We start from the raw sequence: 15264 nt of genomic DNA, 5'->3' as shown, positions 1-15264 counted from the left end.
ACAATATTACTTAAAGGTGTTATGATAAACTTGAAAAAAAACAGTGTAGGCAAAATAAATAGCTAGTATTTAAAGTTAACGTACAATATTTTTAAAAAACTCTGATTTAGCTTTGAAACACAAAAGACAAAGGAATTATCTGTACGCAGTAAACAATGTGCACAGGTTTTGTGCACTCGCCCACTGTGAAGGGAGCCAATAGTTAAAGTGAGCCATGTTATATGCTGTGGTGGGTGGAAGCCAAATACAAATTTAACAGATTAATGGATGAAGCCCACAGATCAAAATCACCCTCCAGGGTCCCTATTATGTAAAGGGCACACTTTCTCTGTTTGTGCCCAGTGCACTTTACAACCGGTATGCCAGATGCAAACTGGGAAAGTGTACCCTATTACATGGAATGTGCTGCCCCAGGTTGCAACCCACCTGCACTTTTAAAGGGGATTAGAGATCCCCTTGCAGGCCGGTGCAGTCAGTGACTGCACCTGCCTGCAAGGGGATATCTGGGGTCCATGGGACCCCCTTTCTCCCCTCCGGAGGGCTTTAATCAGGGACACACACACTGTCAGTGCGCTCCTGACAGCTTCTTTGACTCTGCGCACACGTCTATAATACAACTCGGGTGCAGAGGCAAAGGGATTCTCTCATTTGCATGGGGTCACGCCCCCATGCAAATGAGGGAATGAAAATAGCACTGGCTCTTTGTGTGCCAGCGTTTTTGGTATTACAGAAGGGGTCGCACATGCATCAGAGGTCCCTTCTGTAATACTAAAGTGCCCCAGGGGCACTCAAACACCCGTTGTGCCCTCGGGGCACTTCCTTAATACGGCCCCATACCTGTATATTTATTTGCTGGAAGAAAATAAATTGTCTGGCAGTCTAGTAAGACAGGTAAAGCTGTCTCAACTGCCAAACTTAAAACCTCTTGAGTAGAAACTCAATATATTTTTACCATTATGCCATCATTTTTTCCCCAATTCTGAATCTACAGGCCCTATAGTCTTCTGGCTTCTATTCGCAGCTAGCCTTCATGAAACCACAGAAGACTTGACCACAAGTTCCAGTCAGTGCACCTACCATGCAGAAATGTCAGCTGGTCAAAAACATGAGCACTTCACTGATGTTTGGCACTTTATGTGACGCCCATTGGGCTGTACCCGTTATGTGCTACGCCCCTTGCATGCCCCGCCCCTCATGAGCTACACCCCTTTCATGCCCCCCCTCCTCCACATTTACCAACGTGCTTTTTGTACTGATTGGACAAACAGATCTGCAGATGGTTGCACATGTGTACATTAATGGAGAATAAAGCTACGCTGTCAACATACCTAGCTGGCTTTGCACATATTTAAATGGTTAAACTTAAATAGAAGCATCAAATGAAAACATAGTTAAACACTTGAAATTTCCAGTTTCTTTGTGACACAGGCATAAAGAATATTTTGTGAAGGTATCTCCCCTATGACTAATGACCACATACACGCAGGAGGCAGGGCAGTTAAGAGCCGCCACCCCCCATATTCTAGCATAAATAAAAATAATCACATTAAATAGTGCCCTAGAAAAATTACCTCTTCAGCCTATTTGCTCATTTCATGTTTTGCCCCTGAACTAAAGGCCACGCAGGTAGACCACGAGTAGGGAAACCTACCACTGTGCCCATTCAGCCAATGGCGTCTTTCTTAGGGTGTTGCACATCTCAAGAGGTTCAGTGGAGTCCAGGTTGACAGGCTCGGTTTGCCATCAAGCCCTACCTGCTCCCCTCTGTCATGTGCATAGAGATAAGAAGGCATTTCTCTCTTTTCAATGTTTGTCCTCCGTGCTATTAAAAAAGAAATTTGTATTTGTTTCTATACAAAAAATGCTTGTCCCATAATGAGACATTTGAAATAATATATTACAACTTCTCCACAGATTGTTAGCAGCATCACCACACCTCTTATGTGTACATTATTTCACAATCCTTGCTCTGGTCACTGTGCTGCCCTCTGAACACGGTGACACCTCCTCTCTCACTTGCACTGATCAACCCGTTTAACTACATGTGATCTAATTGTGTACTAAAATATCACAATCTCATTTATCCCACAGTGACATCACAATCTCCAGTCGGATCAATCGCGCCACAACCCACGATGCCTGACAACCATAGTGTTGTTGGTCATAATTCAACAACACTTTCTGACCACAGTGGTTTCCTAACCCACTCACCTCATATTTTTTCACTGTGTCTGACTACAGTGACATCTTAATCCTGCAAAGTCTCTGAAAAGTAAACCTAAGCTCCCCCTCCCTTCGAGGGACACCACAAACCGCTCTCGTCACTGCTGACGTCATACCCAGTCTCCCTCCCTTTCTCATTCTGCCTAGTAGTCATCCTTTAAATGTTCAGCTACAGTTTGAACAGAGGCCTTCCAGACCACTGCCAGGGGCTGGAAACCAAGAGATTGACACAAGAATCAGAGGGAGAGTAATGCTGGGGTAGTCGCTGCCATATATGACGGTGCCTGACTCACTCCCAGCTCTACTGGCTTTTATGAGTTGAGACTGGTATGTGGCCCATCCGGCCCTTCAGTAGCGATCTGGTCGCATCACTGACTGACAACACTCCCCACCTTGTACCTGGCGCTATCAACTAAAGTATAAATCGCTATTGGGACCATAGGTGAAGGATAAAGTTTCTGACTAAGAGAAGAAAGAAATCTCTTTAGAATCAGAACCACACCTACCCTGAGGTGGCATGCTTCCTCATAGGGTTCCTCCTCACATCACAACAACTTGTGATGTGGGCTACATACACTAAAGTGTCATCTAACTGATTTAAATCCTGTCCCCACCAGAGAGAATAAAATTGAGGTTCTGACCAGGCTATAGTTTTATTTACTGCACTTTTCATTTTCTTACACTCTACACAACTCACCCACACCGTAGACTCCCATAGGTCAAGTTTTGCATCCGAGAGCTCCTCCTACCTCAGGAGTTGTAGCCCACATCACAAGTAGTTATGATAAACCATGCCACCTCAGGGGGGGCTGGAGTTCTTGTCCTAAAAGAGATTTCTTTCTTCTCAATGCCAAAAACATTGTCCTTCAGTTATTGCCCCAATAGCGATTTATACTCTAGTTGATAGATGCAGGTGCATGGTTGTGATTGCTGTTCTATTGTTGGGAGTCTGTACCTGTCGGCCTCTAAACTCTCCTTGGCCTTTTTGTTTTATTCTCATCACTAACTGTCCAGCTTTAAGAGGCAGTAGTTTATATGACTCGATCTGATAAGTCCTACTGGCTTTCAAAAGAATGGCTGTCATGGGATTGATACCCACCCACCAAAGCTGGACTTTCAGATGTTTTGTGATTTTTAAGGGTCTGTTCTTCAGTCCGGCTGGGCTCTTCACAGGCAGTCCTGGCATGAAAGACACTTCTTTAGCTGTGCCGGTTTTTTAGAGTGATCCTAACACAACTGAATGAACCATCTCTTGCTATTTCTCAGAGACTACCCTGACATGGTACATCAGTGCTTGCTTCTCGTCATATCTGTTCGCTTCAGGGTGTCATAGATTTTTATAGTCTGCATCACCTTGGACTGTGGGACTTGTGGCATCGCTTTGTCGACTATAAATCTGGCTCCCAAGTCATAGCATGCTTAATGATGTCAGTTAAAAGCCAGGCTGAGTGTCACATGTGAGATGTGGCTATGTAGCAAGGTTTGTGACTGACTGTTCCACAACCTTTTCACAAGTAGTGTAAAGTAGGGTGATGTGTTTCATGATAGCACCCTTTGGCATACTCAGGTTGGGGCAGTACTAGTGCTTGTACTTTTTGAGGGAAGCCAACGTATGGTAAAATTCTCAGAAGACATCTCATCGTGTGGAAGCTTTATCTTGCTTTGGAAACTTGATTTACTTGTGTTATGTGCAAGAGACTGGAGCCTATTATAGCCTTTAAGCTCCTCACTTCGGCTAAGTCAAAAGGTGGCAACACATTTTTTTCCAATGAGTGTGCGTAGCAAAAAGACCATTAAAAATCATCCAGTAGTGAAAAGGGTGGCGTGACAAAGGCCATGTTTTTGACGAGGTGTTTTATAGGCAGTCTTGAGTTTGCCTTGGAATGCTCTGGTCTCTGAAGATTGATGCTGGGTTTGTCCGAGACAGCAGCAGAACATTTAAGATGAATGCCTCTGATTACAAGAACTGAACATGGGTCGCTGGTGAACCAGATGGGCCACGTGCATTCCTGCTGTTGGTGAAGTCTTGAGTTAAAGAAATGTCGCTTCTGACCAAGCTTCCTTGGGTGTGTTACTGGAGGTGTGGAGCTAAGGTAGAAAGCTTGTTCTTTTTCTTCTCAGGGTAAGTGGTCAGCCAGAGATTTGTATCCTTCCAGGAAGTCGACCACGTTTAAGTAGAGTGATTTAGGGTTCTGGAATCTAATAATGTCTTTATGGAGCTGCCTTGGGACAAGAGACTTCAACAACATGACACAAGTACGGAATTGTTTTTCTTTTCTGATGATGGCCTTGTAGGTTCTTCGATGTCCTTGGAGTGCCAATTTGTTACTGGCCTGTGATTTCTTTCTGAGTCCTTTGAGTGCCTTTCTGTTTGATTTTAGTGATTTTACTTCAGGTGTCAGCCAGGAGGCCTACTGGCTGGGCATGGATTTGAGTTGGATAAGCTTGACAAGGACAGTTGAGAGTCTGTACTTGAACTCTGTACTCCTATTGTTGGGTGGCATTTAAGCAGGTAGACAGTTGAAGGAGGGTATGTCCAACTTCTATTGTCTGACACTTATAAGGTGGATTGTGGACAAATCTGTGCAGATAAAACAGAGGTTGTATCACATGATGGTCAGTCTAGTTCTCAGTCTCTGAGATAGACCACTATTGTATTGAGTGTAGACCCAGCTGTATGAGTGGGTTTAGAGACATGTTGTGAAAAGTTAATTGACTATGCTGGAGAGAAGGGCTTTTTGTTTGATAGGAAGGAGCCAGCCTTGGCAAAACATATATTGAAATTTCTACCTTTTGGATCCTTTAAGATCATTTCTGCAACCTAGTGGAGCTCGATGAATGCTGGTTTGTATGGTGGTGGTCTGTAGCGGATGAGAAATGCCCATGTATTGGTCGGCAGTGGGGATTCTCATTCATTTCAAATTAACCATTTGTTTCCATGAGTAATTTTGAAGACAATACCTTGACTTATGCCAGTGTCTCTGGAAGGGTGATTTTTTAAACAGTATTTAATATCCTACAGGCTTGGTAAATGAAGGAGGTCAGGAAGCATATCATCCGCAGAGCAAATTTCCAAGGTGAACAGCAGGTGGGGGCTGATTGTGATATTAGTTCATGTTAGATGTTCAAGTGGTCTTTCTTGATCGATCTAGCACTAAGGGGTCTGCAAAAGTATGCTGGGGGGAATCAAACAGAGTGCATCACTGGAAGACAGGTTGGGCACGGTCAATTTTGAACTTAAGCATGCTCAGCAAACATTTTGTGGGTATGGGTGAGGTGGAGTCGGCTGTGTTACTATAGAGGATAATGAGTGGGGAGTGAAGGAAGAAGGGAATAGACATATCAGATAAACATGTAGACATCAACTAATAATGGAATGTAAGCCACTGAAACACTGCGACAAGTGAGGATTTTGACAGCGTAAACAGTTAATCTGTGATAAAGGTTCTTCATTCACCTGAGTAGCTTAGAAAAGAGGAAATATTGTCTTTTAAAACTGTTCGTAGTAGCTCCTCCTCGCCAGACCAAGAAATATTGACAATTTTGTGGTTATATGGCATGTGTAAGGGATCACCACCACTAATTGTTTCATTAATTGAAATCCTGTTTACTTTATAAAAATAAAAGATATAGGCATTTTTAGTTTGATTCATATCAAAGGAAATGTGTACAACGTTGACTTTGACGCATTAAAGACGAAAGTGTTCATGCTTACAACATGCCGTTGCCAGAGCGGGGATTTTGGTATCTCAAATATTTAGTATAATCATCAAATAACCCCCTGCATTGGTCGAATGAACCTTTGTTAATCAACAAGGAGAGATGATTTATATCCATTATCGTTTACAGTAAAGTCCTACTGGGCTTCACAGGAATCGACAAAGAAGCAGTGTGAATTTCAAGGGTTTATTACATTCTATCATTTGTTCAGAAAGTATTTAAAGTTTTAGTCCTCATTATTATAGAGTAAAATAAATCCAAAAGTCGATGTTACAAAACAGGATAGAATACCACATTGGGAAGAATTACAAAAAGAATGCGGAATAAACAGCAAGAATGTTCCATAAATGAAAAATCCCTAGTCCAAATTAATGTTGTTTTGAAGTAAATGAGATTTCATGTCAACAAGCAATGTAAAGTGTCAGTTTTAAAAATCCAAAATGAAGGCCTCTAATGAGAGAATAAGAATGCACAGGCATGAAGCCTTAGCACTCGAGCAGTGGAGATTAGCAGAGGCTGGAAGGGTATTCTCAGCTCAGTCAGCAAGCATCTCCAAGATCTGTTCCTAAATTCTCCGAAAGTCAGTGTGAGAGAGCGAAGTTATACGAAACACACATTAATATAATTCAATCAAAGCATTAATGGCCACAATGTTCCATTCCCTTTTCCAGTATACCAATCCGTATTCAGCAAACATTAGGACCAGGTAAACTCCCCAGTTTCTCACTCCTTCACATTAGGCTGCACAACCATCTCCTTGGTTTTTTACTTTGAACTATTCGTGTGGTTCAGACTGTTCTTCCCATTTGCGCTTCCTGTGATCTCCTCCCCTCCCAGTGAGAACCTCACTATCAGTTGTCTAATACATAAAAAATGCCGATTCACTAGCTAACTGAAGGCTTCCGCAAAATTGCAGCATGTGCATAGGAAGATAGAGAAAAACATCTCATGCAAGACAACAGTGTGAAACATGAAAACAGGCCTCTTAGACCTAATGTGTAAAGTTTACATTTAAATTGACATCAGTAAATAGGTTAACTTAATTCATTAAGATAGGTTAATTGCAGTGGTTGCTTACAATGTCTAAATATAGTTACCTACTTCAAATTTAGCAGTAAGAAAGTAATGTTATTGAAAACTGAAGTTAGCACTTTTCAGTTAAATGCGTTTAATTTGCAAAAAGAGGAAATCCGCTCTATCACCGTCTTCCAAGATGTTTTGGGTTTTCAAAATGATCTGACCTGATCCTACCATTTTTGACCTTATGAGCGTATATACTTCAAGATCAAATTTGTGTGCGTCTGTCATTGAAGTGATTTTGTAAATGTCAGGTCTGGCATTAGCCAAGAACTTTTGGTTTTCCAAACAGAATAACATAATAAAACAAGCACTTACAATGCAACGGTCTCGCCTTTGCAAAAGTTAGAGCTATTGGCATTGTAAATGACATCATTTTTATTTATGTGTTGGTTTTGAACCTATTGAATTTGCACCCACACACACACAGTCACACACACACACAGAGCCGCACACACACAGAGAGGCACACACACACCGAGCCACACACGCACACACACAGCCGCGCACACACATACAGAGCCGCGCACACACATACAGAGCCGCGCACACACACACACAGAGCCGTGCACACACACACAGAGCCACACACAGAGCCACACACACACACACAGCCACACACACACACAGAGCCACACACACACACACAGAGCCACACACACACACACAGAGCCACACACACACACAGAGCCACACACACACACAGAGCCACACACACACACAGAGCCACACACACACACACACAGAGCCACACACACACACACACACAGAGCCACACACACACAGAGCCACACACACACAGAGACACACACACACACAGAGCCACACACACACAGAGCCACACACACACAGAGACACACACAGAGCCACACACACAGAGCCACACACACACACACACAGAGCCACACACACACACACAGAGCCACACACAGACCCACACACACAGAGAGACACACACAGACCCACACACACACACACACAGTCTACAAAAGGAAACAGATGAGAGGTTCCGAGTAGCCCCATCCAACAGCAAGGAGCACCTACTCCAAAAGTGCACAATCTTATTTATCAGATCCTTGACTCAAATTTATCCATAATACCCTTCCAAATACTCCAGTCCCATAGCAATGTTTCGACCCCCACCCAACTACTCGCAACCCTGCATCCCATGGTTGTGATCACCCCCTCGAACCATGACAGGATCCCTAAGCTCATCGGTCGTTGTCCCGGAGTCCCCTCACATCCACATGGCTTTTCACGCAGACAGAGCTTCCCAGAACTCAACTCGTCAGATTCCAGCAGCGCTGAGGCCAAAACTTTCTTGGGCCGCGGGGACCGTTGAAGACTAATGACCCTCCCCAGATGGCGCCACCAGTCACCACCCATGTTGCCCCTGATGGCGTAGGCCCCCTCCTATGCCTGTCCCCTTCCCCCCTCTCCCTGACACGCTCGCGCTGAGCATCACTGAGAGCGAGAAAGGCAACCGGCGCGAGGACAAAGTCCAAGCACAATCCCACCAACCAACTGCCTGCGCGCAACACCAACCGCCACTTACCTGCCTCTGACGGCGGGGGGAGGCTCCCCGTGGAAGTGTCATCTTTCCCACCTCCCCTTAACGATGGGGGCAGCGGCTACCTATCCACCCCCCCACCTTACCAGACCTGGTACCTCCCCTTTCAGCTCCACTCTCAGCCTCCGCCTGTGCCGCTCTTAAAGAGACAGTGTCTTGGCGTGCTTGTCAGTGGCTCGGTATATCTGTTTCTAGAGCTGGGCCCAGGCATTACTACCGCCCCTCCTAACGAATAAAATCACCCCTTCCAAGCAGCATGTTACTGAGATTATATTTCTCTCCAACCAGAGAGGCATGTTATTACTCTCACAGAACGTGTATGACTATGAAACATTTGCAACGTTTTCACCATTTGCAGGTTATATTTCAATCTCCGCAATTTCAAAACTTTGCTTTTTTTCTTGGCAGTATATTAAAGAAGCGAGGGCCCGTATTTTATCTTTTTTTTTTTTTTCAAGTTTATTAAGAAGTATTTTATTTTTATATTCTGTCTTCCTCTCATATATACAAATGCCTATCAAGGTATATAGGGCCCGTATTTTATCAACAAGCGCTCGCCATCGTTAAGCCCCGTCCTTTTCAGACTGGGGGGCGTGTTTTTGACTGTTGTTTACATCTTCTCCAATGGCTGGCCACCGTTTAGGAGGCCAGCCAATGGAGAAGAGGGGAGAAAGAAAGTAAAATAACACGCCCCCCAATCTGAAAAGGACGGGGCTTAGATGAGAGGTTCCGAGGAGCCCCATCCAACAGCAAGGAGCACTCCAGTCCCATAGCAATGTTTTGACCCCCCCAACCAACTACTCGCAACCCTGCATCCCATGGTTGTGATCACCCCCTCGAACCATGATAGGATCCCTAAGCTCATCAGCCCTTGTCCTGGAGTCCCCTCCCATCCACATGGCTTCTCACGCTGACAGAGCTTCCCAGGACTCAATTCACCAGATTCCAGCAGCGCTGAGGCCAAACATTTTTTGGGCCGCGGGGCCGTTGAAGGCTAAAGGCCATCCCCAGATGGCACCACCAGTCACCACCCAGGTTGCCCCTGATGGCGTAGGCCCCTTCCTATGCCAGTCCCCTTCCCCCCTCTCCCTGACATGCTCGCGCGGAGCGTCACTGAGAGCGAGAAAGGCAACCGGCAAGAGGACAGAGCCCAAGCGCAATCCCACCAACCAACTGCCTGCGCGCAACACCAACCGCCACTTACCTGTCTCTGACGGCCGGGGGAGGCTCCCTGTGAAAGTGTCATCTTTCCCACCTCCCCTTAACGATGGGGGCAGCGGCTACCTATCCACCCTCCCCCCCCCACCTTACCAGACATGGTACCTCCCCTTTCGGCTCCACTCTCAGCCTCCGCCTGTGATGCTCTTAAAGAGACAGTGTCTCGGTGTGTTTGTCAGTGGCTCGGATTACCTGTTTCTAGAGCTGGGCCCAGGCATTGCTGTTAACAATGCTTTTGTAAAGGAATGCAGGCCTGCCCGAACTACCGCCCCTCCTAACGAATAAAATCACTCCTTGCAAGCAGCATGTTACTGAGATTATATTTCTCTCCAACCAGAGCGGCATGTTATTACTCTCACAGACCGCGTATGACTATGAAACCTTTGCGATGTTTTCACCATTAGCAGGTTATATTTCAATCTCCACAATTTCAAAAATTTGCTTTTTTTCTTTGCAGTATATTAAAGAAGCGAGGGTCCGTATTTTATCAACAAGCGCTCGCCATCTCTAAGCCCCGTCCTTTTCAGACTAGGAGGCATGTTTTTAATTGTTGTTTACATCTTCTCCAATGGCTGGCCACCGTTTAGGAGGCCAGCCAATGGAGAAGAGGGGAGAAAGAAAGTAAAAAAACATGCCCCCAATCTGAAAAGGGCGGGGCTTAGATCGAAAGAAGAACGTCACAAGGACCTCTTCTCTAATGGCTGGTCACCGTTTAGGAGGCCAGCCAATGGAGAAGAGGGGTGGGCCTTAACCTCGCTACTCCAAATCATTAAATCTCGCCAGCGAGACTGCGCATGTGTGCAGCCTACGCTAGCCGAGACTTAAAAATACATACAATGGGGTTCATCTCCTTTCAACATTTGGCTTGAGACATTGTCAAACACATTTAAGGCCTCTGGTTTTCAGTTTTTACAGATTTTTACAAATAAATTCAGACAGAAAGAAATGTGTTTCCTGTCTGTATTTATTTTTAAAAGCGGAAAAATACTGTAAATCGTGCTTCTTTTGAGAGACTGTCCATGATGTTTTTCATGAATTCCAGGCAACAGCTGAGCAGATAGACATTATGGAGAGTTAAAAAACAGGATGAGATTTCCTTAAATACAGGCATAGGCTAGCATATTTATGAGTCCACGTGCAAAAGTTAAATAAACGTGGAAATATACCATTTTACAGCTCTATTTATTTTCAAAACAAACAAAAAAATATGGATAAACACCAATGAGATGGCCAAAAAATAAATACAGACGGAAATGTTAAAAAAAAAAACCTTAACACCGGGAGCCCAAATCACATTATGGACCAGACTCAGGACAGCAATTCGGTGTCTGGAATGTTGGGCTGTTTGAGTGGCTGTCTTTTTATTCTTTAGAGCACCACACATCTGGATCTGTGTGAGCTCGCTTGGGGACTCATTAAATGAGCGCCTTTCTCCAGTTTACTTAAGCTTCTGAAATGTACGAGCTTGTTTAGAAATATCCCCTTCAACAGCCCCAACTTAATTGGTGCTGCCGAGGAGTTTAACATCGAGCCGCTGTGCATCACATCTGCTCCACAGAGCGGACGGCTCCTGTGTGAACAGGCCAGCCTCTGCAATACCAAAAAGATCTGCAACGCCACGCATAGCAAAGCTGCTTTGTGTAGTATAGAGACTAGTTTCGGATTCTTTGTAGCTCAGGTGCTCAAGTGACATAAGTTATAAATCTAACTGGAAAATATATTGTTTTTTAAAATGAATGTGTTCATTATCTGAGAAATAATTGACTTACCATAGATTAAAATGCATTTTTCCCACTGCAAACTATTACCGCACACGGTCAAATCATTTCATGCATTTATGTAAAAAAATCAAATCCCCAGGTGAGGATTTCCCTTGAATGTTTAACACACAATAAATACTGCCAAGTGTAATGATTTAATGCATATTCTGGGATTTAAAAAGTGTGAGTTACCAGTGGTGGCTGGCACGGATCAGAATGGGGGGAACAGGGGGGTAGTAAAACTTTTTTTTACTTACCTCCTTGCCGACAAGTCTCTTCTCGTCATCCCCCCTCGTCCTCGCTTTGCTTCGGCCAGAAGCAGGAAGAACCCAAGCTCCCCATAGTCAATCATAACGCTGCAGTGCAGTATTGTGAATGGTCTGAGTGCCGTGGTTCGGCGCTCAGCCAGGGACTATGAACCTGGGCATGTTCTCCATCCAGGCTGTAATGTAGCCAGCGTGGAGAACATGCAAAGTGCGCATGACGGTTTGGCTGGTCAGTCGGCCAGCCAAACTGTCATGCGCACTGATAACAGTGCATACCACCCCCCATGGGTACCTACAGTAGCTGTCGGTTGTGGGAGTAGCTGCCAGGCGGTGACATGGGGAAGGGGAGGGGCAGGGTGGAGGGTAGTAAACTCTGGATTACGGAGGATTACAGGTAAGTAAACATATGAACAAATAAAGCAAATTTCGTTGCGTGCACTGCATCCCCAAATGCGATGCAGTGCGCGCAACAAAATTCATTTTATTTATTTATATAATTTTTTGTCTCTCCAAGTCACTGGGCTGGCGACTCCGGTTCCAACCACAACTGAAGAAGAAGAGGGCATGCTTGGTCTACAAATCTCATGTATGATTCCATATGTGCACTGTGCGACTACAAAATGGCAAATTCTTTTTAGTACTGACAACATTTCTGCAGTAGTCAGGCACTTTTTTATTGAAGAATTTATTGGAAGGGAGGGAGCATGTTGATTTGCTACATGAGCTGTGGTGTTTAAGAGCCACGCATGCTTCTAGCTCTCCAGAGCTTTCCATGTTTTTTTGTTTTGTTTAAAATAAGGGATGTCTTTTAATGGGGCATGCTATTGTGCTAGAGCCATGCAACCGATACCACTGACTAAACCAAGCCACATGGTGGGTCTTTCCAGAAACAAAATGAGCTCACAGACTGTTGTAAATGGGCATATGTATTTATTTAACAACCTCTCAATCAAAAGAAGTGCTGCACAGATCTTATCGCCAACAGTTCACAGGAATGTAATGCTCGGGGAACGGTACACCAGCGTCCATCCCTGCACTTATTCAACAATTTAAACAGTGAATAATTCTTACTTTCACCCTCACACATAACCACACACACACACACACACACTTGGCAATCAAGGAAAGAGCACTTTCACTTTTTTAATAGCCATGCATAGTGGCTTTGCCAAAGCTTGTTTCCATGCAGAGGGGTTTAAAAGTTTTTCCACTTCTTTCCTTAAAACACAGGGATAAATCTGCCCTACCCTAAACTGACAATTGGCAAACATTTGATAATCTCCCCAGTGCCCGTGGTGATTTGCTTCACCGTGCCAGGAATATTTATTGCCACACAGGATATTGTTGTTTTATTATGTCCCCATTCACGTCCTTAATATGCTTGCCCCACGGACACATGATAGGTAAACATATAATATGGATTCTTCTTTTTTCCGCCAGTGGGCTCTCATCTTTGACTGTCTTTGCCTGTAAAGTTAGTTCACTAATTTTGACTGCCATGTCATTGTTGAGGATCCCGGCTGTAGGGTGATTGCAAGCGAAGGAACTACAGAAAACTACACACACCTAAGCTGAGTTCCCTGTTCCCAGAAGTTCACCAAATGCCTAAATCACAAAGCAACTGGTGCACATACGTTGTACTTGGTTGTGCAAATGCCTTATATTACAATAGTAAATTCATATTATGTGAGGGATTTACTCACAATACTTCACCAGTATGATGTAATATTATCTGTGAGCAGATCTACTCACTGAATAGAGATGCTATACAAAGTAGGGGTCACACTGAGGAAGAAAAGAGATGGGTGGAATGCTTGAATTAATCTCAGCCTCTGGTTTCTACTTGGGGCATATACCAGTCCATCGTTTTTTGCCCACCATGCCACTGGAAGAAAGAACCAACCATATGCAATGGGCCTTGGTCCTGCTTCTGTAAGAAGAGTTCAGCTTGAATTCCCAGGCCAAGTCCCCTCTGAACAGGATCACAATTAAAACCACACAACTGTCTCTACCTCATTAGACCTCTTCAGCTAGGGACAGATTGACCACTGAAGTGATAGGGGGGGATGCTTGAATTAATCTCAGTCACTAGTAATTACTCGTGCCTTATCCCAATTCTTTGGTTTTGTTCTTTGCTCACCATGCAACCTCAAACAGGAACCAACCATCTGCAATCAGCCTTGGTTCTGCTCCTGTGCAGCCTCATTTGCCAGTCTAGGTCCCTTTTGAACAGGGACACAAGACTCTCTGTACCTCATAACAACTTTTCAGCAAGGTAGAGGTTGAGGACTGTGACGCAGTGAGCAAGGTACCAATGCCTGGGCATTCCAAGGATGATGAAAAGTGATGGATGGAATGCTTGAATTAATTTCAACTGCTGGTAATTACTGATGGGCACATACCAGTCCGTCGTTTTTTGATGTATTGCTCATTACTTTCAACTGCGGTTGTTCAGACTAATTGTCTTTTTTCCACTTGTAGCTCACCGAATGCAGCAGACGAGAGGCATGGGTGTGCCTGTACAGAGGGTGTCAATGGGGGCATTTAACACTACTTCCAGAGAGTCCAGCCCTGGACGCCCACGCTGGTCAGAAGGAGCCAATCCGCAGCGGTTACCAGAACCTGTCCGAGGCCCAGAGAAGAGGATGACCAATGACTCTGCTCAAGGAAAGATGGACAATTTGGGTGCATCAACCAGGGGAAGCACAGAGCCAAGCCCTAAAATTGACTTTCCTAGACAGGTTTCAGCCCCGTCACTCAGTTCGAGACAAGACAGGATGGGAAGCACGCCTCCCCGCTCAGCCACAGTTCCTGTCCCACTCCACAGTGCAGGCAGCCCAAGGAAAACCTCATCACGGCTAGTCCAACGAGATGGATCTGAGCCGCGGTCTGCAGCTATGCTCAGGTATGATGTGGGATATTGCAGGTATGATGCAGGTATGATGTGGGATATTGCAAGACTGTGTCACTTGTGCTACAATACTGTAGGAGTCTAATATTATAACGTTAAACTCAGAGTGTTCTGTAAGTCCTACACGGCTCTAGTATTTTGAGTTTCTCCACAGCAGTGCGTATCAGTGCTACATGATTCTAGCATGGTGAGATTTCTCCGTCCGAGCCTGGTCAGTGCTGTCATCCTACAGCAGCGTAGGGGTGTCCCTACTAATACTTTGTCACTGCTATAGGGGCCCTGTCGTGCTAGAGGCAATAGAGAAGTGCACATTACCACAACAGTGGCTGTCAGCACTGCAGCACTACCTTAGAGTGAGCTTGCCCCACAAAGTGCCTTGTTAGTGGTAGTTAATGGTAGTAGGAGTTTTCTCACAATAATTCCCTTTCTGTTCTACAGAACCGCAGCAGTTGAGAGTTCTTCAGGATAAGACTGCTGCAGGGCACCGTTACAAAACAATGGGGTAAACCCAGACACTAG

At 44.8% G+C, this 15264-nt stretch overlaps 1 protein-coding gene across 2 annotated transcripts in view; it reads left to right on the top strand.

The window, feature by feature from the left end:
* GAS2L1 (growth arrest specific 2 like 1) overlaps positions 1 to 15264 on the top strand; it is a 223503-nt gene that overhangs the window by 169111 nt on the left and 39128 nt on the right. For both annotated transcript variants that reach the window (XM_086943240.1, XM_086943239.1), the window contains exon 7: positions 14316 to 14739. In XM_086943240.1, the coding sequence (XP_086799366.1) occupies positions 14316 to 14739 (424 nt within the window). The remainder of the gene's footprint in view (positions 1 to 14315; positions 14740 to 15264) is intronic.

Source organism: Lissotriton vulgaris, chromosome 11, assembly GCF_964263255.1.
Source record: "Lissotriton vulgaris chromosome 11, aLisVul1.2, whole genome shotgun sequence".
Taxonomy (NCBI): domain Eukaryota; kingdom Metazoa; phylum Chordata; class Amphibia; order Caudata; family Salamandridae; genus Lissotriton; species Lissotriton vulgaris.
This window is presented reverse-complemented; position numbering and strand designations above follow the sequence as displayed.